The sequence below is a fragment of the Macaca thibetana genome, chromosome 4, assembly GCF_024542745.1.
Source record: "Macaca thibetana thibetana isolate TM-01 chromosome 4, ASM2454274v1, whole genome shotgun sequence".
Taxonomy (NCBI): Eukaryota; Metazoa; Chordata; class Mammalia; order Primates; family Cercopithecidae; genus Macaca; species Macaca thibetana.
Genome location: NC_065581.1, coordinates 153,641,072 through 153,665,640, shown reverse-complemented (window position 1 = coordinate 153,665,640; position 24,569 = coordinate 153,641,072). Strand labels below are relative to the sequence as shown.

The 24,569-nt window shown below is 44.9% G+C and overlaps 2 protein-coding genes and 1 long non-coding RNA gene across 7 annotated transcripts in view; 2 read left to right on the top strand and 1 right to left on the bottom strand.

Moving 5' to 3' along the window:
• The window catches only part of LOC126953607 (uncharacterized PE-PGRS family protein PE_PGRS54-like), a 121,035-nt gene that overhangs the window by 65,507 nt on the left and 30,959 nt on the right, over nucleotides 1-24,569 (top strand). The gene's annotated exons all lie outside the window — the stretch shown is intronic.
• LOC126953622 (uncharacterized) lies at nucleotides 3,808-12,252 on the top strand. Its single transcript, XR_007725280.1, has 2 exons — nucleotides 3,808-3,850; nucleotides 9,033-12,252. It is a non-coding gene; the product is annotated as an uncharacterized LOC126953622 (long non-coding RNA).
• The window catches only part of TRAF3IP2 (TRAF3 interacting protein 2), a 47,388-nt gene continuing 34,893 nt past the window's right edge, over nucleotides 12,075-24,569 (bottom strand). For 2 of the 3 annotated variants that reach the window (XM_050789050.1, XM_050789052.1), the window contains 4 exons: nucleotides 20,851-20,919; nucleotides 19,631-19,747; nucleotides 16,123-16,197; nucleotides 12,075-12,683 (listed from right to left, as the gene is read on the bottom strand). In XM_050789050.1, the coding sequence (XP_050645007.1) occupies nucleotides 12,537-12,683; nucleotides 16,123-16,197; nucleotides 19,631-19,747; nucleotides 20,851-20,919 (408 nt within the window). In that variant the 3' untranslated portion in view covers nucleotides 12,075-12,536. The other variant, XM_050789051.1, reaches the window with a different exon arrangement.

Here is a 24,569-nt window from a genome sequence, read left to right as displayed (position 1 = left end):
TTCAGATTATAAGCAGGATATTGGGTTTGATTCTGTGTTTATGTGACACACCAACTTACAAATATCCTCCATGAAGAACTTTTGTTAAAAGTTCTTTTAAAATTATTGATCAGGCCAGGCGCAGTGGCTCATGCCTGTAATCCCAGCACTCTGGGAGGCTGAGGCAGGCGGATCATCTGAGGTCAGGAGTTCGAGAACAGCCTGGCCAACATGGTGAAACCCTGTCTCTACTAAAAACCCTGTCTCTACTAAAATTAGCTAGGCATGGTAGCGGGTGCCTGTAATCCCAGCTACTTGGGAGGCTGAGGGAGGAGAACTGCTTAAAGCCTGGAGGCGGAGGTTGCAGTGAGCCTAGACCCCACCATTGCACTCCAACCTGGGCAAAAAGAGCAAAACTCCATCTCAAAAAAAAAAATTAATTAAAATAAAATAAAACAAAATTATTTATCAATATTATATTTTGGAGAATGTCATTTTTAAATTAAGTGGGCCAATTAAAACAATGAACTGATGGTTTCCAATGAATAACCTTGTAGGAGGGAAAAAATTATAATGATAATGATTATGAGTCAAATGACTATCATGCTTGATAAATATGTCAAATATATAAGTAAACAATTGAAATAAAATCTATAAAAGCATCATATTATATTTTTATAATTGTATGTATAAATCATAATTAAACCCAATATTAGTTATTTAGTTTCAGCAAATGTTACCACTTTCACACTGAATTAATGTTTTTTTATTTGAATTTAACTGATGATCTGTTAATCTATAAATTTGATCTGTTCTTGTGGTTTTTCAAATTTTGGTAAAAAGACATATAACAAAATTTACCATTAAGATGGTAAATTATTAAGATAATTTAAGTATATAGTTCAGTAGTGTTAAGTATATTCACATAGTTGTTCAACAGATCTCTAGAACGGTTTCCTTTTGTGTTTGTATAGTTTTTAGTTAGCTACAAGCATAAAACAGTTATACCTAATTACATATTTGTACATATTTAAGGAACCATATAATGAAAATAATTTAAGTCAACATGGGGAGGGGTTTCAAGAGAACTTTTTTCCTTTAAAGAAAGAGAGATGTGAGACACACTAATCAATATGGTGGCTCTCTTTCAGTCTCAGTATTGGCTCAGCCAACCCTCTTGGCTTTTCCTTCTTGGCTAGCTCACAGAGCAGGCTGTGTTGGAGATGACAGTGATACCGCATTTCTTGGAAAAGCAGAACCAGAGGAGAGGATAGCAGTGTTCCACCTGAATTCAAATCTTCCTTTTTAATCATAAGTATAATATGAACACAATACTGTCAAGTTACTTTTTAAAATACTTTCAAATCCATTATCCTATTTTTGAAGCCCCATTGCGAATCTCTTAAGTAAGTTTCCTTTAAAGTCAAACATCATTGGCAGATTTTGATGTTATACCTTTAATTATTCTAGCCAGTGCTGCTAGGAGCTTTGCTCCTTAGCACGATGTTAGAGGCAAGACATCTCCAAGTGCTCTGAATGTTCTGTGAGTCAGCTGTGGCCTCTCCCAGGCCTTATTAAGAAAATAAACCATGCTGATGCGCTCCCCTGAAACCTGAATGGAAGTTTTAAGCTTAACACTGATATTGTTGACCTCTCCTAGGCTTTCTTTTTAAAATGAGAGTTTTGTTGTTGTTGTTGTTAGGATTTGCTATTTAACTTTTTGGAAATAAGGTAATAGTCAAAGTCCCCATGATCATTAACTGTGGGATAGAAAACAAGAAGGAAAGAGCACGAAAGAAAGGAACATTTACCGAGTATTTACTAGATGCCAGACACTATTCTAGAAGTTTTCTATTCTTCATCTTAACTTATTCTAACTATCTCCATGGGAGTCAGTTCTGTCGTCCCCATTTCATTGGCTGAAATTCTGAGAAGTAATTTGCGTAAGGTCACCCAACTTGTAATAAGTAAACTGAGGTTCAAGCCCACCTTTGGTTCCGTAGCTACACTGCGTGAGTGAGAAACGTGAGAACACCTCACAGACTAGCAGTGTTTCCTGCCACAGATTTTGTCTGGGGAACTTGGACAATGCCAATATTCATTCATAGCGTTTCTTTGCCCATTCCAGCAAATTATCATTTTCTGATTTCTTACTCAGTTATTTGTGTATTTAGCTGATGGACTCAACTTCACACATTTCCCACACCCTACTTAGCAGAGTAGAGAAATCCATTTGCTGTCTCCCAGCTGGTTCTAACACTGACCACATCTGCCTTTCCAGATGTGCGGTCTGCAATGTAAAACACACATCCTTACCACTCCACTTGCTGCAGTGTTGTCTGGCCGTTCTTGAGAAATGGTTCTAGGCTGCTCTTTAGAAAGATGTGATGTGTGCCCTGTGGGCTGCGTTATCATCTGTTGGTTTAATATGCACGTTCTGTGGTGCTTTTACATACTTTTCCAAATTTTTACGTTCTGTCTCTTAATCTCTGATTGCATTTACGTGGTGATTTATGGAGATTTTGAATATTATAATCTAAAGGGTATGTGTGGGAAGGAGGAAGTGCGCAGGTTTGTTTATTAGGAAAATTCAGCAGTCCCTGCTTCTTTAAAGATCTGACCTTGAAGCTGCATCAATGTGAGCTCAGTGAGGGTCAGAGAAGAGGGACCAGCTGACCCACTTCCTTATCATTTACTGTATGCTGGCTTGGGTTGTTAATGGCCTTTTCACATGTTGATGTTCTATCACCCCAGCTAGATTTTAAGCAATTAGAGAGCAAGAGCGTGTATCACTCATCTTTGTGCCAAGCATATTTCCTTGCACACAGTAGGCATTTAATGAGTAGTTGGAGTCTGGTTGCTATGTGTTAGTTGCTGTGGGTGCTGCTGAACTCTCACCTTGCGGCCTTTCTGGGATTAGCTTTTCAATGACAGTTTTATTAGGCATGATGGAACCAGACCTCCCATGCTCACACTGTGGTGTCAGGGACTTCTGCCTCATGTGTCTTTTGAAATAATAACAATATGCTGGTACCCGAAGTATATGGTACCAGTTTAGAGTCTTGAATTTTAAAAACCTGAATATGGAAAGAACCTGCCCACCCACTTTGGAATGCCCCTGTTAAGCTCACCTTACAGCATCAGAAGTGAACTCAGCAGCCACCTATTAGATCCAATATGAAATGCCCTAAATACTCCCCTTACTTGGTGCCTAGAGGACCTCAGTCTTAAGCTTCTCCTTTGAACTGAGGGCCTGACAAGGCCTGTGTAGGGCAGGCTGAGCCAAGCCCTGGCTTGGATTAGGGGTATCATCCAGGAAGGGAATGAGCAAATGGCTTCACCTTAAGGAAACCTTGTAAATGAGATGAATAATGACCTTCTTAAAAAAAATAGAGAAAACATGATGTAACCTTTTCCAGATGATTAAAGACAATGTTTTTAAAACCAGTCACTTGCTGTGAAAGCTGTGATGTTATCAGTGACTTCTGAGGGGTGTTTATTGCTATAGTATATGATCTGAACCAGTGAAGCTGGACATTTTAATGTGGCTGTTTTGATTTGACCTGGGTGAAAATTAGATGTAAGGTTGCTTTTACAAACATTACTTCGTGATTTTTTTAAAAGCTGAATATTTACTAGTGCTTTTCAGGGTGCTTCAAAATATTAATATTTTCATGACAAAACCACTTTGTCAAAATGTCAGCTGTCATTTCCATCAAGATGCTGGTCCTCTAACCCTTCTTCCCTATTGTCCTGCTAAACTGGCAACTTCTAACCTACCAAGCGTTAGAAAAACAGAAAAGTGGCCGGGCGCGGTGGCTCAAGCCTGTAATCCCAGCACTTTGGGAGGCCGAGGCGGGCAGATCACAAGGTCAGGAGATCGAGACCACAGTGAAACCCCGTCTCTACTAAAAATACAACAAATTAGCCGGGCGCGGTGGCGGGCGCCTGTAGTCCTAGCTACTCAGGAGGCTGAGGCAGGAGAATGGCATGAACCCAGGAGGCGGAGCTGGCAGTGAGCCGAGATCGCGCCACTGCACTCCAGCCTGGGCAACAGCGTGAGACTCCGTCTCAAAAAAAAAAAAAGAAAAAAAAGAAAAACAGAAAAGTGCACTTGTTAGAACCATGTATATAAAGTAAGAGCAAGTGTGATCTGGGTGAGGGTCTGATGGTTGTGTTAGGAATAAGAGTGGGGAGGCTTAGTGCCTAAGCCTTGGGATACTATTGTGGCTTGGAAGATTATCCCATGAAACGCTTTTCACCACTGACACCGTAGGTGGAATTAGTTCTTCAGGCAGACATTCTTTTTCTTCTTAGGGTCAAAGGTAAGGTGATGTGTGAAGGGGCAGCCGAGGCCTCATCAGGAGGCTAGGGCTCGATGGAAGGGATAAGGGGGGTGGTGCCGGGCATCTGGTTGGAGGGAAGTAGGAACACAGGCAGAAGCAGAGGAGGGCTCTTAGTGCTGCCGAGCACAGGCCGCGGCTTGACGTGTGGCCCTCAGCTGGCTGGCCCTGGCTGGAGAATTTCTCCGCAGGTCATTGGTTTTACCACAGCCTTGTTTGGAAACCATCTGTGTTCTAGGAGCCCATGGAGAACGGACATCTTATTTTTAAAATCAATTTGAAGCTAAAGTGGACTTTTTAATTATAAATGAGAGCAATGAAAATATAGCTATTGGACTTTATTTTTGTTATTTTGGCCTTGTAAAAATTAAAAGTAAACTTTTTTAACTCGAGAGGATTTTATAAAATCTCCCCATTTTGTGTACATTTCAGACATGAGTCTCTACCACCCCAGAACCCATTTGAGAGGAATTGAAAGCTCAGGAAAGTAGCAGCTCTCTTCAAGTTTCTGAGTAACCGAACCTTGTAGATAACAACAGATTGGAAGATAGAATCAGTTAATCCCTGAACTCAAGGAACCCTTGGCCCATAGCCCAGACAATACAAGATGCTGAAAATTGGTCTGGTCCCAGCCTCACGTAAACCTGTTTCTCCTCTCCTGAGAAGAATGCGGCTTTTGACCACTGCGCAGTGTGAGAGCCGGTCTCACTGTGACGCCTCAATGAAGGCAAGAACAAGTGACTTGCAGTGGAGGGCATCGCCTGGAAGGTGGTAAAGGCCAGGCAGGTACCTGCGGCCCAGCTGCTGCTCGGCGATGAGGCTGGCAGCCAAGTCTAGCACCAGCCTTTTCAAAAGCAGCCCTTTTGATAACACTGATTACATTTCCCTTACCGGAGCCTTGGGCTAATTGAGCAACAGCCAACTTCTCTGGGTAACAAAGAGGAGGGGAAAGTAACCCAAACACAGGTTTTATTATAAAAACCAGGGAGTGAGGGAAGTATGTTTATTCTGTAAGATAACACACCTGCTCGGTGCCGGGAGGCTCATTTCCATCAGTTGCCATGGCAAACTCGTTATACTTCAAGGCCATGTGGCTTTGTTTCCTTTTGGGATCTGGTCCTTGTCCTACCTTTTCTAACAGCTCCAACACAATGACATGGAAGCCTGCGACAGCATAATTGATTTCTCCTTCCCTCTATCAACGGTTTGCATTTGTTCGGCACAGGACTGAGTCTGCCTTCTCCTTTGAACTCCTTGCTAAGCATGAAGGCATGCTTCAGAGAGCCATCCTCATTAACATTCCAGGTCCCTCTTCCCTGTCAGCAATAAACAAGCCCTGCATCAATGGCCTCCTGCCTTCCACTTTTACAAATGAGTGGCTCAGTTCCATGTTTTGCTGCCGATCCAGGTGCCCAGGCGCATACAATGCAAGGCTAAGAAGCACGCGGGAGGGACTAAAAATAGAACAGCAGTTTTGGATACATACCAGAGCAGCTACTTCATCTCAACTTGCTTTGCACACTAAGCCTAATGGGATCCATCAGGCATGAGTTCTCTCGCGCTAGCTCCCTCCCTCTCCCCTTTCTCCCCAGCTGCCGATTTCCATCAGCGCCTTCCTGGTGAAGGGAGCAAAGGGAGGTCAGGCAAGGGACAAGAAATGTGTGCCCTTATGGTTTTCATTTACAAGCCCTGGGAGATCTGGGGGCTGCAGTTACTCCTTCCATAAGAGAGTTTCTAGAAAAAAAGCAGGCAGGCCCAGAACATGGTCACCTCTGCTCAGGTACACTTTGGTCCAAGACTTTCTTTGTTTAGCAAAGCCTCAAATATCACTTCCTAATCACCCAATACCTATAACCTGGACCCATGCTCATATGTTCCTTGAAAAGTTAAGTAGAAAACTAAAGTAAACTGAGTGTCCCTCTTACAGATCCCACCTGCTTGCTTGAGGCTAAGAATTTGGGAGCAAATGCACAGTGAGTTGGCAACACATGACTGCCAGGGTCTGCAAAAACCACCCACCTGCCACCAAGTACCCTATTCGAAAGTGATCCTGTCCTAAAGCATTTTCCAATAGAAAATGGAAGAAGTCATATGCAGTTAGGAACATGCTATCCTGCCTGGGCACAAGACCTCCCAGCATGCCAGCTGTGTTGACTGAGCGAGGCTCCTTTGTGTGCTGCAGTGCCTCGTGCAGCCTCCCCGCAAAGGCGAGCCAGCATGACCATACATTTCTCATGTCTATATCCGAAAGGTAATGCAGATGTTCCAAACAGCTAAGTATTATTCCAAGAACTGCCATTTTTGTGGAATCAGAATTGTGATAGGAAGGGCTGGACGTGGTGGCTCATACCTGTAATCCCAGCACTTTGGGAGGCTGAGGCAGGCAGATCACTTGAGGTCAGGAGTTAGGATTCCGAGACTAGCCTGGCCAGCATGGTGAAATGCAGTCTATACTAAAAGTACAAAACTTAGCTGGGCTTGTGGTGGGTGCCTGTAGTCCCAGCTACTAGGGAGGCTGAGGCAGGAGAATCGTTTAAACCTGGGAGACAGAGGCTGCAGGAAGTTGAGATCGCCGCACTATTGTACTCCAGCCTGGGTGACAGAGTGAGACTGTCTTAAAAAAAAAAAAAAAAAAAAGAATGGTGACAGGAAGATGAATATCACAGTATTTAGAAACCTTTTTCATTGTTGATATTTTGTTTTGGAGATTGGCCAGATACAAGTAAAAGAAACTGATCTGGGCCAGATGAGGTGGCTCACACCTATAATCCTAGCACTTTGGGAGACCAAGGTGGGAGGATTGTTTGAGCTAGGGGGTCAAGACAAGCCTGGGCAATACAATGAGACCCCGTCTCTACAAAATAATTTTTTTTTTTTCTTGAGACGAGGTCTTGCTCTATTGCCCAGGCTGGAGTGCAGTAGCATGATCTCTGCTCACTGCAACCTCCACCTCCCTGGTTCAAGCAATTCCCCTGCCTCAGCCTCCCAGGTAGCTGGGATTACAGGCATGTGCCACCATACCCAGCTAATTTTTTTCATATTTTCAGTAGAGACAGGGTTTCACTGGTCTCGAACCCCTGACCTCAGGCAACCTGCCCACTCAAGAGGCTGAGGCGGGGGGATCACTTGAGCCCGGGAGGTTGAAGCTTCAGTAAGCCGTGATCATGCCACTGCACTCCAGCCTGCATGGCAGAGCAAGACCATGTCTCTAAATAAAGAAGTTGATCTGACCAATAGCAGACTTTGCCTGTAAGCATCAGGCATGTGTCAAGACCTTTTATATTGTGCCTCCGTTTCATATAATACCAGTATAAGATAAATATGCCAAGCCACTTCAAGAAAAGTCATACTTCATATAATCACAGCAATAATTAATTCCCCGAAGAATTTCCAACAGAACAAGTTGCAACATGATCATTTAATCCTCCAGTCACTAGAGAAAGGAGGTACTTCTTCCCTTGGAGAGGGAAGTATCTCCTCAGGAGGCAGGTCATTTGTTGAACACATCTACTGTGAAAAACCAGAAAGCTTTCTAGATTCATCAAATAAATGTCTGCAGTCTGGAAATCAGAACATCCGGGTTCTAGTCCTAGGATGAACTTAGGCAAGCCACGGCTGCTCTGAGCCCTGCTTTCCTTGTGTATAAAACAAAGCTGCAGGGGTATATGATTTCTAGCGTCTCTTTCTAGACTGAAAGTTCCATAACAGAAATAAATGATCTGATAATTTAATTGATTTTTGTGCTTTCTTCCTTTTTTTCCCCCTTTGGTTGTTGTTGTTTATTTGGTTAGTAGGCTAAAGTAGAACTATTTATCTTGAAAAATAGTGCATAATTCTCTGGGATGAGAGGCATTTCTTCTCTGTGGTATTTTCCCACAGTGTAACCTTCCTTCTCTTTTCATTTGCCACTAGGAGGTGGGTCTCACTGATTCTTCCTGGTTCATTAAGAAGAAACAGAAAGATCCTGTGTTTTCAGAGACTCTTTCTGGATCATTTCCCATGATCATAGGACTTTGCAATCCACTTGGCAAAGGTGGTGGTGACAATGGAGTGTTTGGCAAAGTGGATGAGGTAGTTGACGAAGCAGCTGGGATAAAGAAAAATGCTCTTGGCAAAACATCACGAAACTAGGGTGGAATGTTCAAAATGGAGAACTTGCATCCCTTGCTGAGATGACTCCGAGAAAAATTCTGTCTTTAAAGAGGTGATTTATTTACCAGGAAACAAAGAAAACGGTATCAATAGCAATAATTTTTCTGAGCACTGAGCTGAGAAATAGCTAGTCTAATAGCTATTCATAGCTATGATTGTAGCCATGTACTGAGACCTCTTTGAACAATCTAGAAGTCAAAACAGATTTGAAACCAGTCACTAAAATTAAAAATTACATTTAAAATTCTAAATTAGTCATTAAATATTAAATAAGAACCTAACCTTTCATTCCACAAACCCACCCCTCCTATCAGTGTAGGTCTGAATAAAGCCTGGGGCTAAGAGGTTATTTTTACTAAGTCAGCCCTACCCCACTTCCACCCCAAAAAGTATCTAAAGATGAATGCCTGAGGATCAGCATAACATCTAAATCAACCAAGTGTTAATCTTCCTGTCAGTGCTCTCAAATAGTTGTTACAATTCCTTTGATGGGCCGGGCGCGGTGGCTCACGCCTGTAATCCCAGCACTTTGGGAGGCCGAGGTGGGCGGATCACAAGCTCAGAGATGGAGACCATCCTGGCTAACACGGTGAAACCCCATCTCTACTAAAAATACAGAAAAATTAGCTGGGCGTGGTGGCGGGCGCCTGTAGTCCCAGCTACTCGAGAGGCTGAGACAGGAGAATCACTTGAACCCGGGAGGTGGAGGTTGCAGTGAGCTGTGATTGTGCCACTGCACTCCAGCCTGGGTGACACAGTGAGACTCCATCTCAAAAAAAAAAAAAAAAAGTGCTTTGATGTTGGTGGTCATTGGATCTCATAGAAATTTCAGGGGCCAAGCTTTCGTCACCTGGCCAAGTGCGTGTGTGTGTGTATGTGTGTGTGTGTGTGTCTGTGTGTACTTTTTGTTTGGTTTGTTTTTTGCTACCGGTGCTACCAGCTGTAACACTTTAATGACTCTTTGTGGAACACCAGGGACCACTGTTCATCAACCTCCTGGGGTAGGAAGAGTGGAAGGAATGAGTGGCTCAGAGCTTAGGACAGGTCTCTGAAGGGAGGAAGGGTTAATAACATCACATTACTAAATCGTTGCAAACTAGAAACATTTCAGAGTAATTGCTGATGTCATTTTATTTACAAATGTGTGTCGAATCCTTAATGATGGTGTCATCTCAGACTACAAAAGATAATGAAAAAAGAGAAAGAAGACTTGAAATTTGTGTTTGGGATGTTTTCCAGGTTATCCAAATAAGAAAGTCAGTTCTACCCGGTCTCAAAACTACGGAACTTATGGTACATGTCATAAAGTCTTACAAATGAGTACTTATGTTATGCTAGTTTTTCTTCTCTTTTCCTATTTTTTAAAGAACAAAGACATTCGTCTCGCCCAGCAGACATCTAAATTATAAAGTAAATGGAACTATTGTCCTTTGCAATGCATTAGCAATGTTTCTTATTTAGAGTTGACAAGTATTTGTCCTTTCCCTGTGCTGACATATAAGAGTTGGACTGGGCTGGGCGTGGCGGCTCCCGTCTGTAATCCCAGCACTTTGGGAGGCCGAGACAGGTGAATCACTTGAGCCCAGGAGTTCGAGACTAGCCTGGACAACATGGTAAAACCCTGTCTCTACAAAAAATACAAAACTTAACCAAGCATGTTAGTGCACACCTATAGTCCCAGCTACTTGGGAGGCTGAAGTAGGAAGATCACCTGAGCCCAGCAAGGTCAAAGCTTCAGTGAGCTGAGACTGTGTCACTGCACTGCAACCTGGGAAAGAGTGAGACCCTGTCTCAAAAAAAAAGAAAAAGAAAAGGTGGACTGTCTTGCAGCACAAGTGAGCCTTGTTTAAGAGGCTAGTTGATAAAGAAGGGGAAGCAGCAGCTTTCAGCCCCAAAAAGTCTTCACTGGCTTAGTAGCTTGGGCCATAATTAAAGCCATCCCACCTTTACAGTTTATGTAGATTTGATACATGTATACATATTTTATATATGGATAGGTGTATGTGTTCTTTTTCTGGATACCAGATAAACAAGATATATGGATACAGATAGATATCCAAAATTATCAACCCGAGGGTACTGTTGAAGATTGATTGATTGATTGATTGATTGATTGATTTAGAGACAGAGTCTCACTCTGTCGCCCAGGCTGGAGTGCAGTGGCACAATCTTGGCTCACTGCAAGCTCGGCCTCCCGGGTTCACACCATTCTCCTGCCTCAGCCTCCCCAGTAGCTGGGACTACAGGCGCCTGCCACCTCGCCTGGCTAATTTTTTTGTATTTTTAGTAGAGACGGGGTTTCACCATGTTAGCTAGGATGGTCTTGATCTCCTGACCTTGTGATCCACCTGCCTCGGCCTCCCAAAGTCCTGGGATTACAGGTGTGAGAAGATATTTTTTAAAAGAGGAATATGTTGGCTGGGCATGGTGGATCACACCTGTAATCCCAGCACTTTGGGAGGCTGAGGCGGGCGGATCACAAGGTCAGGAGTTTGAGACCAGTCTGGCCAATATGAAACCCCGTCTCTACTAAAAATACAAAACTTAGCCGGGCATGGTGGCAGGCGCCTGTAGGCCCAGCTACTCGGAAGGTTGAGGCAGAAGAATCACTTGAACCCAGGAGGTGCAGGTTGCAGTGAGCCGAGATTGCACCACTGCACTCCAGCTTGGACTACAGAGTGAGACTGTCTCAAAAAAAAAAAAAAAAGAAGAAGAAAATGTCTCTGTTAAGAAAATGTAAATTTATCCTCTGAAAGACATAATTATGAAAATGAAAACTCAGTCACTCCTCAAAAGAATATTTAGAATTTAGACTTCAAATCTTTTAGAGTGATTAGAGATGCTTTTGTCCATGTCATTTTATAAATGAGTCCCTGGAATCTAAGAAAAGTGAAAGGACTTGCTAAAGGTCACACAGCTAATTGGTGGTAGAACCAAAATTAGAACACAGACTGTAATTCTAGCCTACATTCCCTGTCACTTCATATACATATGCAAATATTTTTACCTATGTAGTCAGATCCTGAGAACCGTAATCATACTATTTAGAATCATGGTTATATGCTATATAAAGTTGTTTTGTTAAATATGGGTGTTTTTGTTTGTTTGTTTGAGACGGAGTCTCGCTGTGTCTCCCAAGCTAGAGTGCAGTGGCATGATCTCGGCTCACTGCAACCTCTGCCTCCCAGGTTCAAGCTATTCTCCTGCCTCAGCCTCCCAAGTAGCTGGGATTACAGGTGCACACCATCATGCCCAGCTAACTTTTTTGTATTTTTAGCAGAGATGGGGTTTCAACATGGTGGCCAGGCTGGTCTCAAACTCCTGACCTCAAATGATCTGCCTGCCTCAGCTTCCAAAAGTGCTGGGATTACAGGTGTGAGCCACTGCGCCCAGCCTAAAAATCTTTATTGCAAGAATAAACCTTCTATGATTATGGTTAAAAAGGGTTGTTTAACTAGCTGGCTTTAATCCTTTAATACAGAGTGGTCTGTTTTATTTATCTAATATTATATCTAAGCAGTTTTGTTGATGTCCCTGGAAGCAACCATATCATTATAAATTATATGTATCTATCTCCTTTGAGATAAGTAAAACATAATCTTACAAAAGAGTAAACATTTTATTATTTGTACATGAATCAGTTTGGTCTGAGGATACACAAGCATCTGGCTAACTCATAAAAGTAGCCTGAAGTGATAGGAGAGTGTTCGTAGTCATTTCCATTTGCTGCCACATCCCTTGCATTATCTACTTGCTAAGCACTGAGCGGCCCAGAATGGACACATCAAACTGTCAGGAGGAACATGTGGGACCCTGGCACCTGCAATGGGTTTTTTAAAAGCAGAGAATGCAGAGCAGCCGCAGACTCTACTTCAAAGCCAGGGTATGTGGAGGTCTCCGGGGAAGAACTCTGCACAACAGGTTTCCTGGGGGCCAGAGGGCCTCTCGGGGAGGAACAGAGAAAACACCAGCCAGGAGTGCTACCGACCAGCCTCAGCTAGAATGCTGTCAGAACAGGGCCCCAAACATGGCCTAGCCTCAGTGATCTGGGGATGAACAGTGTCACAAGGGAACCACCTGAAGGGTGGGCAGAGGCCCCCGTGGAGGAGCCACATACTCTTCCTCTCTCAGCAGCCGCAGCAGGATGTTTTTTTTATTCTTGGGCCAGCTGTAGACATGAGTGTTCTGAAGCCAGGTGGGCACATGCTCCTATGGGAGACAGAATGACAGGAGCAAAGGTCATTAGAGAAAAACCTGGATTCCAGATCCCAGGCTCCGTTCCCAAATATTTCTGGCTTTCCCTCCATGGGCGTTTCCTACCAAACTACCCTGGGAGTTGTGCTGTTTTGCTTTTGGAAAGGTTTAGCATGTGAAATGTTCTTGGCTCCGGGTACAAGCTGTATATCTCATTATAAAAACCACATGTGCACAGCATTTTCTGTCAGTCTCCCAGGCTACCTACCCTTTGCATTTCAACGTGCTTTTCACCACCCTCACATAAAAGGGGTAGGACAGAGGTCACACAGAGTGATGTGAATTCCCCTGTGACTTCAGAAGAAGTATGCCAGGGCTGTAGGCTTAAATCAATTAATTGCCCTTTCACTGCAGCCCCAGGTCTGGCCTGCAGTAGAGGGAGCCCATCAGACCTCAGTGATCAGGCAGAGGCAGAAACTGTTAGCCAGGGATCCTGGGGGTGCAGTGTCAGACTGCCCTCATGGAGTGGATATTCTGGTGGGGAGAGGCAGATCATAAGTAAAATGGATAGTGTGTTCAATGGTGACGCATGCTGTGGAGAAGACTTAAACAAGAAAGGGGACAGGGAGTGCTGGGGCAAGGGTGAAAGATTTGCAGTTTTAAATAGGGTGCTTAGGAGAGGTCTCACTGAGAAAACAAGCAAAGACCTAAAAGACTGGAAGAAGCAAGCTCTGTGGTTGTCTGGGTCCAGGCAGCTAGAAGAGCCAGTGCGAAGGCCCTGTGGAGGGAGTGTGTTGGGCCTGGTCACAAGCAACAAGGCTACGGTGAGTAGAGCAGAGTGAGTACATGCGGAGGAAGTAGAAGGGGCTGTATCGGATAGCACCCTGTAGGCCTCGGTAAGGCCTTTGCTTTTGAGTCTAACTCCCAGGGACTATAGGGCGGGACTCCTCTAGGTACTGTAGGATGTGCTTAGAAGCAGCACCTGCTGCATGGCAGGCATCATGCTGAGTACTGAGGATGCCCAAATGAAAAGGACGCAGGGACTGCCTTGAGGACTTCAAATCTTAGGATGAAAGCAAAATGTCAACAAACGATTTTCTAGTCAATAGTGTACCAAGGGGACAGGTGGTGAGAGCGGCCTGTGCTGAGCTCAGGCAATATGGGCATTCTCTGAAGGACATTTAAAAATAATAACAAAACCAATGAAAATTTGGTCTATTTTTTATACCACCATGCTCCAATAATTCTAAACAATTATTCCCAGTACCCTCAACCCAAACACATACCATTGATCCAAGGTGCTAGAATTAAGCGCTCTTAAGAAAAGGACAATGAAATATATCAGCATGGAGGTAAAGAGGTGTCAGGGCAGGGCGCAGTGGCTCACGCCTGTAATCCCAGCACTTGGGAGGCTAAGGAAAGCGGATTACCTGAGATCAGGAGTTCAAGACCAGCCTGGCCAACATGGTGAAACCCTGTCTCTACTAAACATACAAAAATTAGCCAGGCATGGTGGCGAGCGCCTATAACCCCAGCTACTTGGGAGGCTGAGGCAGGAGAATTGCTTGAACCTGGGAGGTGGAGGTTGCAGTGAGCCAAGATTGCAGCATTGCACTCCAGCCTGGGTGACAGAGCAAGACCCTTTCTCAAAAAAAAAAAAAAGAAAGAAAGAAAGAAACACTTTGGGAGGCCTAGGCGGGTGGATCACAAGGTCAAGAGAACAAGACCATCCTGTCCAACATGGTGAAACCCTGTCTCCACGAAAAACACAAAAATTAGCTGGGCGTAGTGGCATGTCCCTGTAGTCCCAGCTACTTGAGAGGCTGTGTGAGAGGAGAGTCGCTTGAATCCGGGAGGCGGAGGTTGCAGTGAGCCAAGATCACACCACTGCACTCCAGCCTGAGGACAGAGTAAGACCCCGTCTCAAAACAAACAAACAAACAAACAAGCAAAAGAGGTGTTGGGGAGGCTAGAGAGATTGGGTGATATAAGGGTAAGTAAGAGTTCACTAGGCAGGCGAGTTAGGGAAGGGCATCGCAAGCAGATGGAACAGAAAAGGCAAAGGCACAGAGATACAAAAGAACACAGCATGTGTGAGAGCACGCTGAAGTGGTCCAGGGTGACCAGAGCACAGAGCATGTACAGAGAATGATGAGAGAGATCTACGCAAGGGGACACAGTCCTCTTCTGAGAGGTCTCATAGCTCATGCTAAGAAAGGTGGATATGATCTTGTAGTCAATGGGAAAACAGCACACAATTTTTAAGCTACCAAGAAACAGATCAGACCTACATTTTGGATGTTCGTCTTTGATGGCAGAGCAGAGGATGGCTAGCACAAGGTCAAAGTGGAGATGAGACCAGTAAGGAGACTCAAAGGTAAGTGAGAGCAGTGAAACTCTGGGCAAAGGCAGCGCAGGGAGGATAGAAAGGTGTGCCATTGTACAGACTGTGCATCATACAGCCTGAGTGTCCCATTCCCATAAACTGGAGCCTCCCTCATCCAGGGCAGAGGTCTCAGTGCAGTCTTGATATCTGAGGATCCCTCCAGGGTGAAACAGGGTCTGAGTTGAGGGTGCTGTGGTCTGATTCTCAGCATGTTTACTCCACCGCCACCTTCCCTTTCCCAAACCTGGAATGTGGCCTCAGATGGTTTTGCCCCCATTCTCCAAACTTACTGGCAGACCCTTCTGGTGTGAAAAGCCTCATATGAATCATAGCAAAGTTCACTCTGGTAACTGTAGATTTAATTCCTGTAATCATTAGCTTTGAGAGCTGAATTATGTGCAGTGAAATGCCTCCCTGGAACAGCCAGCAAAAACCATACACATCTGAACTTTGATGTACAAGAGATAAGAAGTATCACATGAACCTTCTCTTTTTCTCTCGAGTTAAAACAGAAACTTTGTGTGCAGTGGTTCTTTGAACAATTAGGACAGCAGTGATCCTATCAGATAGCTTTAAAACCTTTCAGATTCATGCTGCTAAACTGAGTGGTACAACTTGTTGAGCTTTCTGGTAACATTGTTATCTTTAAGGATTGATAAAGAATCGACGGCAGACAAGGTGTTTCACGCCTGTAATCCCAGCACTTTGGGAGGCTGAGGCAGGCAGATCACCTGAGGTCAGGAGTTCAAGACCAGCCTGGCTAACATGGTGAAACCCCATCTCTACTAAAAATACAAAAATTAGCCAGGCGTGATGGCGGGGACCTGTAATCCCAGCTACTTGGGAAGCTGAAGAAGGAGAATCACTTGAACCCAGGAGGCAGAGGTTGCAGTGAGCCAAGGTCGTGCCATTGCACTCCAGGCTGGGCAACACATCGAGACTCCATATCAAAAAGAGAAAAAAGAAAAGAAAGAAAAAAACAATGGACAATGTTTTCCACTTAAAATCCCAGATGGCAAAGAAAACCAAAGATTGAATTATGAGGATTTTGTTTCTTTGTTTGTTTACCTTCTTAGCATTTGGGAAGAGCACAGGGATGAATCTGAAATTCATGCTTCCTTGTTTTATGAACTCAATCTGCATCTGAAACCAAACAAATGTGAAGGTTTAATTTCAGGAATGAGGGTGAGGAGTTAATGGTACCCATAATCACGCACGTCCCATGGCATTTTTCTTCTGATTCCATACTTGAGTGCCACACACTTAGCATTTTAAGGCCTCCCCATTACACATCTATTCCATTCACTCATCAGTCGATTATTGGCGGCCTATTAGAAGTCACATTCTATGTCCGACTTTGGGTTTGAAGGATTAGGATACACCTCCAGGGTATGCTGGAACTGGCTTGCAGCAGCTCACAAAAGCTGGTTGTGTGCATCTCTTCCTAATTCTGTGTTCAGTGACTTTACACTGATAGCTTGAAACTGGCGATGGTATTGGAGAGTATTTATACCATGGAAGTAGGTGAGTGCTATAAATCAGGAGAGCCAGCTTAGCAGAACACCACAGATACAGTCCCTATCTTCACAAAGCCAGCAGTCTAGTGGGCAGGCAGAAAGGGAAATTACCAACCAAAGTGCAGGGTGAAAAGTATGAACAACTGCTCCAGAAGCCCAGAGTGGGGGCCATCCATTCTACATCGGAGACTGGAAGGACAATTACAAAAGAGGGTTCATTTGGGCACTGAAAGAAAATATTTTGGTCAAGTAGGGAGAATAGAGGCAAGGAGAAGGACCTTCATAGCAGAAGCAACAGCATGAGCAAATGTCTGGAGGTGTGAAAGTGTGTTGATGTGGTTGGGACCAGCTACTAATGCACTGTGGCTGGAGCACAAGATGGGCTTGGCAGAGAGGGGCTGTCAACTGTGAAGAGCTCCGTCTGCCAGGCTTTAGGTTCCTCACACCAGTTCCAATATGCTCTGACACTGCGGTAGCCCAAGAGGATTTAGCTACCAAGAGCTCTCTCAAAAAATCAGAATTTTCAATAGGAGTTAGAGTCTTCCAAATCCTGTGACCAGCACAAAGCTTTTGGTCATCTGATGAGAAGGAGACGAGGAATTATGTATTTCCAACCATTTCATCTTCCAATTCATTTTTGTAACTGAGAAGTTTTCATTGTGCATGGAAATAACAGAACAGAGAAGAAAGTGACAGTGGTGATGGCCGTTATTGAAATCACCATAGAAACCCCTCATAAACACACACTCTCACATACTCGCATACACAAACACACATACACGATCACACAACACACACAAATCCTCCACAGGGTGTGTTCTCGGAATCACCTCTCTCCAAAAACCAGAAGATAACACCAAGAACATATTTTAAAATGACCCAAGTACTGTGCAGCTAGAAGCACCCACCACTCCAGCACCAAGTACACATGAAAGGAAGGGGATGGAGTACATAAGTTAGTTACAAGTGAAGCGCTGAGTTTTGTCTGACTTCTAGGACTCCGTATACTGTGAAGGACTCCGTATACTGTGAAGTTTGGCTTGTGCACTAGGCTGCCCAGCCTGTGGAGGGGCCAGCCAGCAGCAGTGCATTTTTATTTTCTCTCATCCTTCCAGATACTGAGTTTCTGTAAACTAATTCACTCTATGATGCAGTTACTCATCAGTACCTCTGCACTACCTCTGTCATGGCCAAGTTCTTATTGTTCCAGGGTTTTCTGTTGCCTAGAGGGGTCCAGGAAGTCAGCCAGGCAGGCAGGAAGGCACTTCTGTATCTGACCTCTTCGACCCCTTCTGTGATGAGTAAGGGCCCAAGACATTGTGGCCCAAGAAACCAAGTTTGGAGACAGTCTGGTTCCAGTTGGTACAGTCAGACAAGCTCTGAGGCCACGCTGTGTATTACTGCCTGGCTACACCACACACCCACAGAGCTAGACAGGTTTCCTTAGGAACTGGCTGAGGCCTCGAGCCCTTCCCACGCACCAGCTGTCAGCTTCTGGGACTGGCAGGTTGCTAGAGATGCAGACAGGACATCGGGCGCTTTGAGGCCATGCAGTCGTGCATCAGACAACCAGGGGCCGGCAGCACCCAGAGCCAGCCATGACCTTTTAAGGCAGTTTACTCCCAGAAATGATACCTTTCTGGAGCACTGTACAAGGGCTGCGAGACTGGCTGAGACCAGAAGAGGAGGGAGCCTTATCTCCTGACTCCCTGGCCTCATTTTTTAACCCCGTCCCCTTGCCTCGGCTCTTCCTTCGGCTTGGGTATGAGCTCACATGAGTGGTCTGCACTTGGTGGAAAGGGAGACAGAGACCGTGAAAACTCAGATGGGAACACCCACCCTGCTCCTTTCCCACGCTGCTGACCCACAGGACAGACCTGGGACCTATGTCTGCTTCCCCTGAGATAAAGCTGTGTGCCCCGAGACAGCCCGACTGTGTCCTCCCCATCTTCCTGTCTTAGTGACACTCTATGCCCATTCCAGGTGCCTTCCGCCTCATGGAGTGTTAGAGCTGAAATGGAGCTTATCAGTTCTAGTCCAGTGATTTTCCAAGCCTTTTAAAATCTCAGAATCCTCGGTCAACTAACAAGCCTGAGAAGTACGAACCAGCTCTGGCTGAGGTGGGGGTGGGAGGCACAGACCCAGCCCCTCCTCCAGCACGTATGGACACCCATTGGGAACTCCACAGGACAGCCTGAAAATCACAAGTGTAGCAATGTATCCCAGTCAAGCAGAAACTGTCTTCACAGCGTCTATGATCACGGGGAGCAGGAGGAGTGGCAGCCCATAAGACAGCCAGTTCCAAAGCTGGGTGATTGTTTCCGTCAAATGTTCTAGTTTGATCCCATGCTGAGCAAGTTGAATATCATCAATGTCTCCCAATGATTTGAGTATAACCAGGCCCCATAGTTCCCCACCTGTCATGAGCTAAGAACACTCCCTTCCCTTGTTTGAGCATCTGATATGCACCAGATATTTTGAAAACATGATTTCATTTCATCTTCACGACAACCCTGTAAGTTTTAGCAACCCATTTTGTGAATAGGGACGTTGAGGCACAAAGAGTTTAAGCAGTGGAGCCATGATCACACAGCCTGTACGTGAGGAAGCCAACTTTAACCAGGCCCACGTGATGCAACAGCAGGTGTCCCTTTCACTACGCCACCTGCCTTTCTGAAAAGGTAGGGCACAGAACATGATACAGCTGCAGGAGCCAGCCCTCCTCACTGCCCTGTCTCCCGCCTCCTAGGACTTCATAGTTGCTGGTAAACAGCTAAGCCAGCAGAGCACGTCTTTCCAGAATCTTGGATCCTAGAGATCACAGATTGCTCTCCCCTTGCAACTGATAGGAACAACTGAGTCCCAGAGGTGCAGTGCCTTGCCCACAGTCCCTGAGGTAGATGGAGTGAGAAACAACAGCCCCTCTCCTGACACTGCAGGCCTGGTGCTCTTCACCCAGCATCATGCTGCCTTCAGTTGGTCTCTGGGGAAGAATGGGACTTCCCTGGACAAGGTATCTGCAGGGGACAGTGAGGTGCTGTGATCTCCTCCCCACTCACCATTCGATGAATGTACTTAGTATGTAAGCCATGCTCATCCTCGTCCAGCTGCGACTCAGCGCCTTCCACATCCTGTTTGTATTTGGGGCTGATTGCTACGATTATCATCACGGTCTTCTGTTAATGAGAGGGAGAAAGGCATGTTTATGGAAGTGTAAAGTGTGGTCTGTTTGGTGAAGGCGGGCTGGAAACTGACCAGCAGGACTGTGGGCATTCTCTGACACACTGGGGACAGAGGGCCAGGCTCATCCTCCATAGAAAGAGAAGCACTGGCCCCCACTCACGCAGACTCTTGTCTCTGCTTCTCCCTCCGTCTCCAGCCCAGCCCCACCTCGAACATGCAGAGCAAATGGTTCAGAGAGGGGCTCTCCCAAAGAGATGTGCTTTTGCCTACCATTGTCCACAACCATCATTAATGAACCTCTAATGAGAGCCCGAATCACTGAGGGAGTCTGCGTCGTGGCAAAAAGGCACTGCGACACCAACGGTGAGAAGCACCCTTCCTCCCCCCAGCTGGTTCTGAGCTGCCAGTCACTGCACTCTTGACTGCCCTGTCTTCTGCGTGTACACATTAGCACAGTCGGTAGGAACAGACCCTTCAGCACAAAGCAAACGTCAGGCTGCAGACAAAAGGAAAAGTGCAAAACCCCAGCCTGCTGAGACTCCCGTCCCCCACCAGCTCCCTCCGAAAGAAGCAGCCGACACGGACATGCTGGCAGCAATCAATTTCGATCTTGTTAAAGCACAACGTGTCCCAGTGGCCGGTATAGATGCTGTCAGTGGAGAACAAATCACGGCGCTGCGCGTGGGCACCTCGGGGGTGGTGTGCTGTGCAGCCTGCGAGGCTGCCTGGGAAACCTCTTCCGCCCAGTTCTACAAAACACTTGGGGTGGCCTCAGATTAAATTGAATTCTGCTGCTCTCTCCCCACTCTCCGCCTTCATTTCCTTCTTTCCTATTCTCGTCAAAAGATTGTTTCCTCTGATTGTTATCAACCACCTGTGTCTGGTTTGACCGTTATTTCCTGCCTGTGCATGTCCAAGAGGGCGACCCCATCCTTCCTTTCCAAGTCTTTGCACAGCTTCCAACAAGGGAGGCTTTGTTGGGGCTTTCTCAGCTTCAGACTTAGGTGGGTATGCCAGGGTTTCTTTCATAAAACAACTTCGTAAGCTCATTGTTTTCTCACCAGAAAACAACCTCTGATTTTTGGAATGTACTTACATCCCTAAGGTAGCGCTCCATCCATTTAATGATATCAATGCCTCGGATTCTATCCTCAAATATGTCAATCTGCAAGAAAAAGATGAGGGAGCTGGCCCTTACTGAGAGGTTCTCTCAAGATGCAGAGCAGAAGAAAACACGATACTAGATACATTTCAAGCTCCAAAACTTAACGAATGCTTTTTGCAAGGAGGAGCACATAGGTCTAAAAAACAAAATATAATTTTCTGAAAATATTCCCTATTTCAACATTAGTAGGCATTTAAGTAGTTAATATTATGTCCATAATTAGGATATTCTGATACACATCAAAATATATCTATGGCTACATAATAATCAGGTTTTTAAAAATCTGAGTGACACAGTATACCACTAAGTTGGATATAAGCCAGCAATATACATACATTATACATCTATAATTTAGAAATTTGAAAGGCAAACATAATTCTGGAACATTTTAATGGATGTGTGGCATACAAGTAACTGAGATACAATTGTGGTGCTTTACTTGCATTAGTGAGGTCATTATTATGGTATTATGTCCAGTTTCGATCTATATGTTTCAAAAGGATTGTATGAAACTTGGAGCAGAGCCAGGGAACAGTCACAAAAACAATTACTGAAATGGTAGGGAAGAAGTTTATGATGAAAGTCAGAAGTAGAACTCTTAGGCCTTGAAAAGACTGATATTTACTATCAGTGTTCAAGTTTTTGAAGGGATATTTTAAAAGGAGAAAGATCAGTTCTTTTTTATTTTATAAGAAACCAAATAAGAAGGCCCTTCTTGGGCTCAGGCTTATACTGCCGTGTGTGTGTGTGTGTGTGTGTGTGTGTGTGTGTGTGTGCGCGTGCATGTGTGTATTCACGAGGTGCTCTTGATGGGAAGAAGGATCATATACTGGAATGGGTGACTCAGGGAGAGTGTCCCTGGGGAGGGGTTATGTGATTCAGCTGCACTGCTCCCAGATTACTTGTCCTAAATGTCACTCCAGGCCAGGCACGGTGGCTCATGCCTGTATTCCCAGCACTTGGGAGGCTGTGGCAGGCAGATCACTTGAACCCTAGAGTTCGAGACCAGCCTGGGAAATATGGTGAGACTCCATCTCTACAAAAAATACAAAAAATTAGCCAGACATGGTGACATGAACCTGTAGTCCCAGCTACCCGGGAGGGTGAGGCAGGAAGATGGGTTAAGCATGGGAGGTAGAGGCTGCAGTGAGCTGTGGCCATGCCACTGCATTCCAGCCTGAGCAAAAGAACAAGACCCTGTCTCAAAAATAAAAAATAAAAAATAAATGTCACTCCACTGTTTAGGACTGATCAAGTCAAGTCCCAGCCCTTCAACAGGCTTTCTGTGCCATCCATGATCCAGCCTCGCCTCTCTCTTCCCCACATATCCTGTCTACTTTACTCCCCACATTGGTGTCCCCTGTATCCTAAAAGCAGAGCACAAGCCCCCCTGCTCTGTGAATCCTTCCCACACGCCAATCTCCTCCTCTTCCTCACTTTACCTAACTCTACCCCATTGTGACCACTAATGATACTGGACAATTAACACATATGATAACATTCTTTTATTCAGGACATATTTCATTTATGTCTGCTGTGTCTTTTCAACCTGATGCTAAGCTTCCTACGGAAAGAGACCATGCCCTGTGTACGCCAAACTATCACATACGTAGAGTACAGAGTTCAGAATATGTGTCTTTACATGAAAAATGGAATGGCTGTTATTTTGGTTTAGATGACTCCTGTTTTCAAATGTGTGATGGCCAGTGACTACTCTTGAGAACGCTCTTGTAGCTTTCTGTGACTGTGTCGCTAATCCATTGATATTATATGGGAGAGAAGCAATATAGTGTTAGGGTTGAGAAGAAATGGACAGCTTGGGTTCTATCTTGGCTTTGCCACTTCCCACTTGCATGACTTTGGAAATGTTACTAGAACTCGCTAAATTTTATCTTCACTTGTAATATGTGGTTAATAAACTGACTTCCTAGGGTGGTTGTGAGGACTTAAATGAGTTAACATGGAAAAGGCCTATCATAATGCCAGGCAGGAAATGAGCACTCAATAAATGGTGATAATTGGCCGGGCATGATGGCTCACGCCTGTAATCCCAGTACTTTGGGAGGCTGAGGCGGGCAGATCACTTGAGGTTAGGAGTATGAGACCAGCCTGGCCAATATGGTGAAACCCTGTCTCTACTAAAAATACAAAAAAAAAAAAAATTAGCTGAGCTTGGTGGCAGGCGCCTGTAATCCCACTTACGCAGGAGGCTGGGGCAGAAGAATTGCTTGAGCCTGGGAGGCAGAGGTTGCAGTGAGCTGAGATCATGCCACTGCACCCCAGCCTGGGTGACAGAGCAAGACCCCGTCTCAAAAAATTAAATAAATAAAAAATGGTGATTATTGTTATTATTCAAGCACTCTAAATTATTCCCAGCTACTGAGGTGGACATCCTGGGTAGTGCAATGAGCTGGATATCTTCCATTTGTTTCTCCAAGTCTCTCCCAAAGTTCATAGCTCCTGTCATGATCATTCCTCCACACAGCTACTATTAGGGGCTGAATTGTGCTCCCAAAATTCCTGTGTTGAAGCCCTATCTCCCAGTACCTCAGAATGTGACTGTATTTGGAGATAGGACCTTTAGAGAAGTAATTAGGGTAAAAAGAGGTGATATGTGTGGGCCCTAATCCAGTAGGACTGGTGTCCAGGGTTAGAACACAGACATATGTCCACACAGAGGACAGACCATGTGAGGACAGAAGGAGAAGACAGCCAGCTACCAGTCAAGGAGAAATGCCTCAGGATGAAATCAACCCTGCTGAAACTTTGATCTTGGACTTCCAGCCTCCAGAACTGTGCAAAAATAAATTTCTATGCTTAAGCCATCCAGTCTGTAGTACTTTATGGGAATCCTAGCAAACTACTATAGCCATCCTCTTCATGTTCCAGTGAGAATTCCTCCTTTGCCTCTTTAGAACTAGGGGCAGTAACAACTCCCTGCTTTTGCTAGTGCCAGCATACTGCACTATCCCCAATAAAATTGGATTCTCTAAAACCTACCCAAAGCTTTGTAATAGGCCCTTTATTATACTCTCCTTAAATTACTCATTAAGTGTTTCTTTCCACTAAGGGGATCTGGATGTCTCCATAATAACTTAGCTGTCCAGGACTGGGCTCTGTGATTTCTACCACAAGTCTACATAGAGATGAGGGTCAGGGACAGATTTAAATTCTGCCTAAGCAGCCCCTGGTTGCTAAGATAAACAAACAAACAAAACCTAAGCTCTTCTCCAGGGGCAATCAGTATGTGTCTTTGGAAATGACAAAAAGTAGTATCTTTTCTGAAATGTTGGCCTTATGTCTTATTATTTATTTATATCACAGACCTGGTCTTGCTATATGGCCCAGGCCGGCCTCCAACTCCTGGACTCAAGTGATCCTCACACCTCTGCCTCCCAAGTAGCTGGGACTACAGGCGCACACCACCACACCAGTGTAATTTGATTTTATGTCACAGTTGCCACAGTGCTTTCTTTTTTTCTATTTTTTTTGGAGACAGAGTCTTGCTCTATCACCCAGGCTGGATTGGAGTGCAGTGGTGTGATCCCGGCTTACTGCAACTTCCACCTGCCCAGATTCAAGGAATTCTTGTGCCTCAGCCTCCCAAGTAGCTGGGACTACAGGTGCACACCAGCATGCCAGCTTTTTTT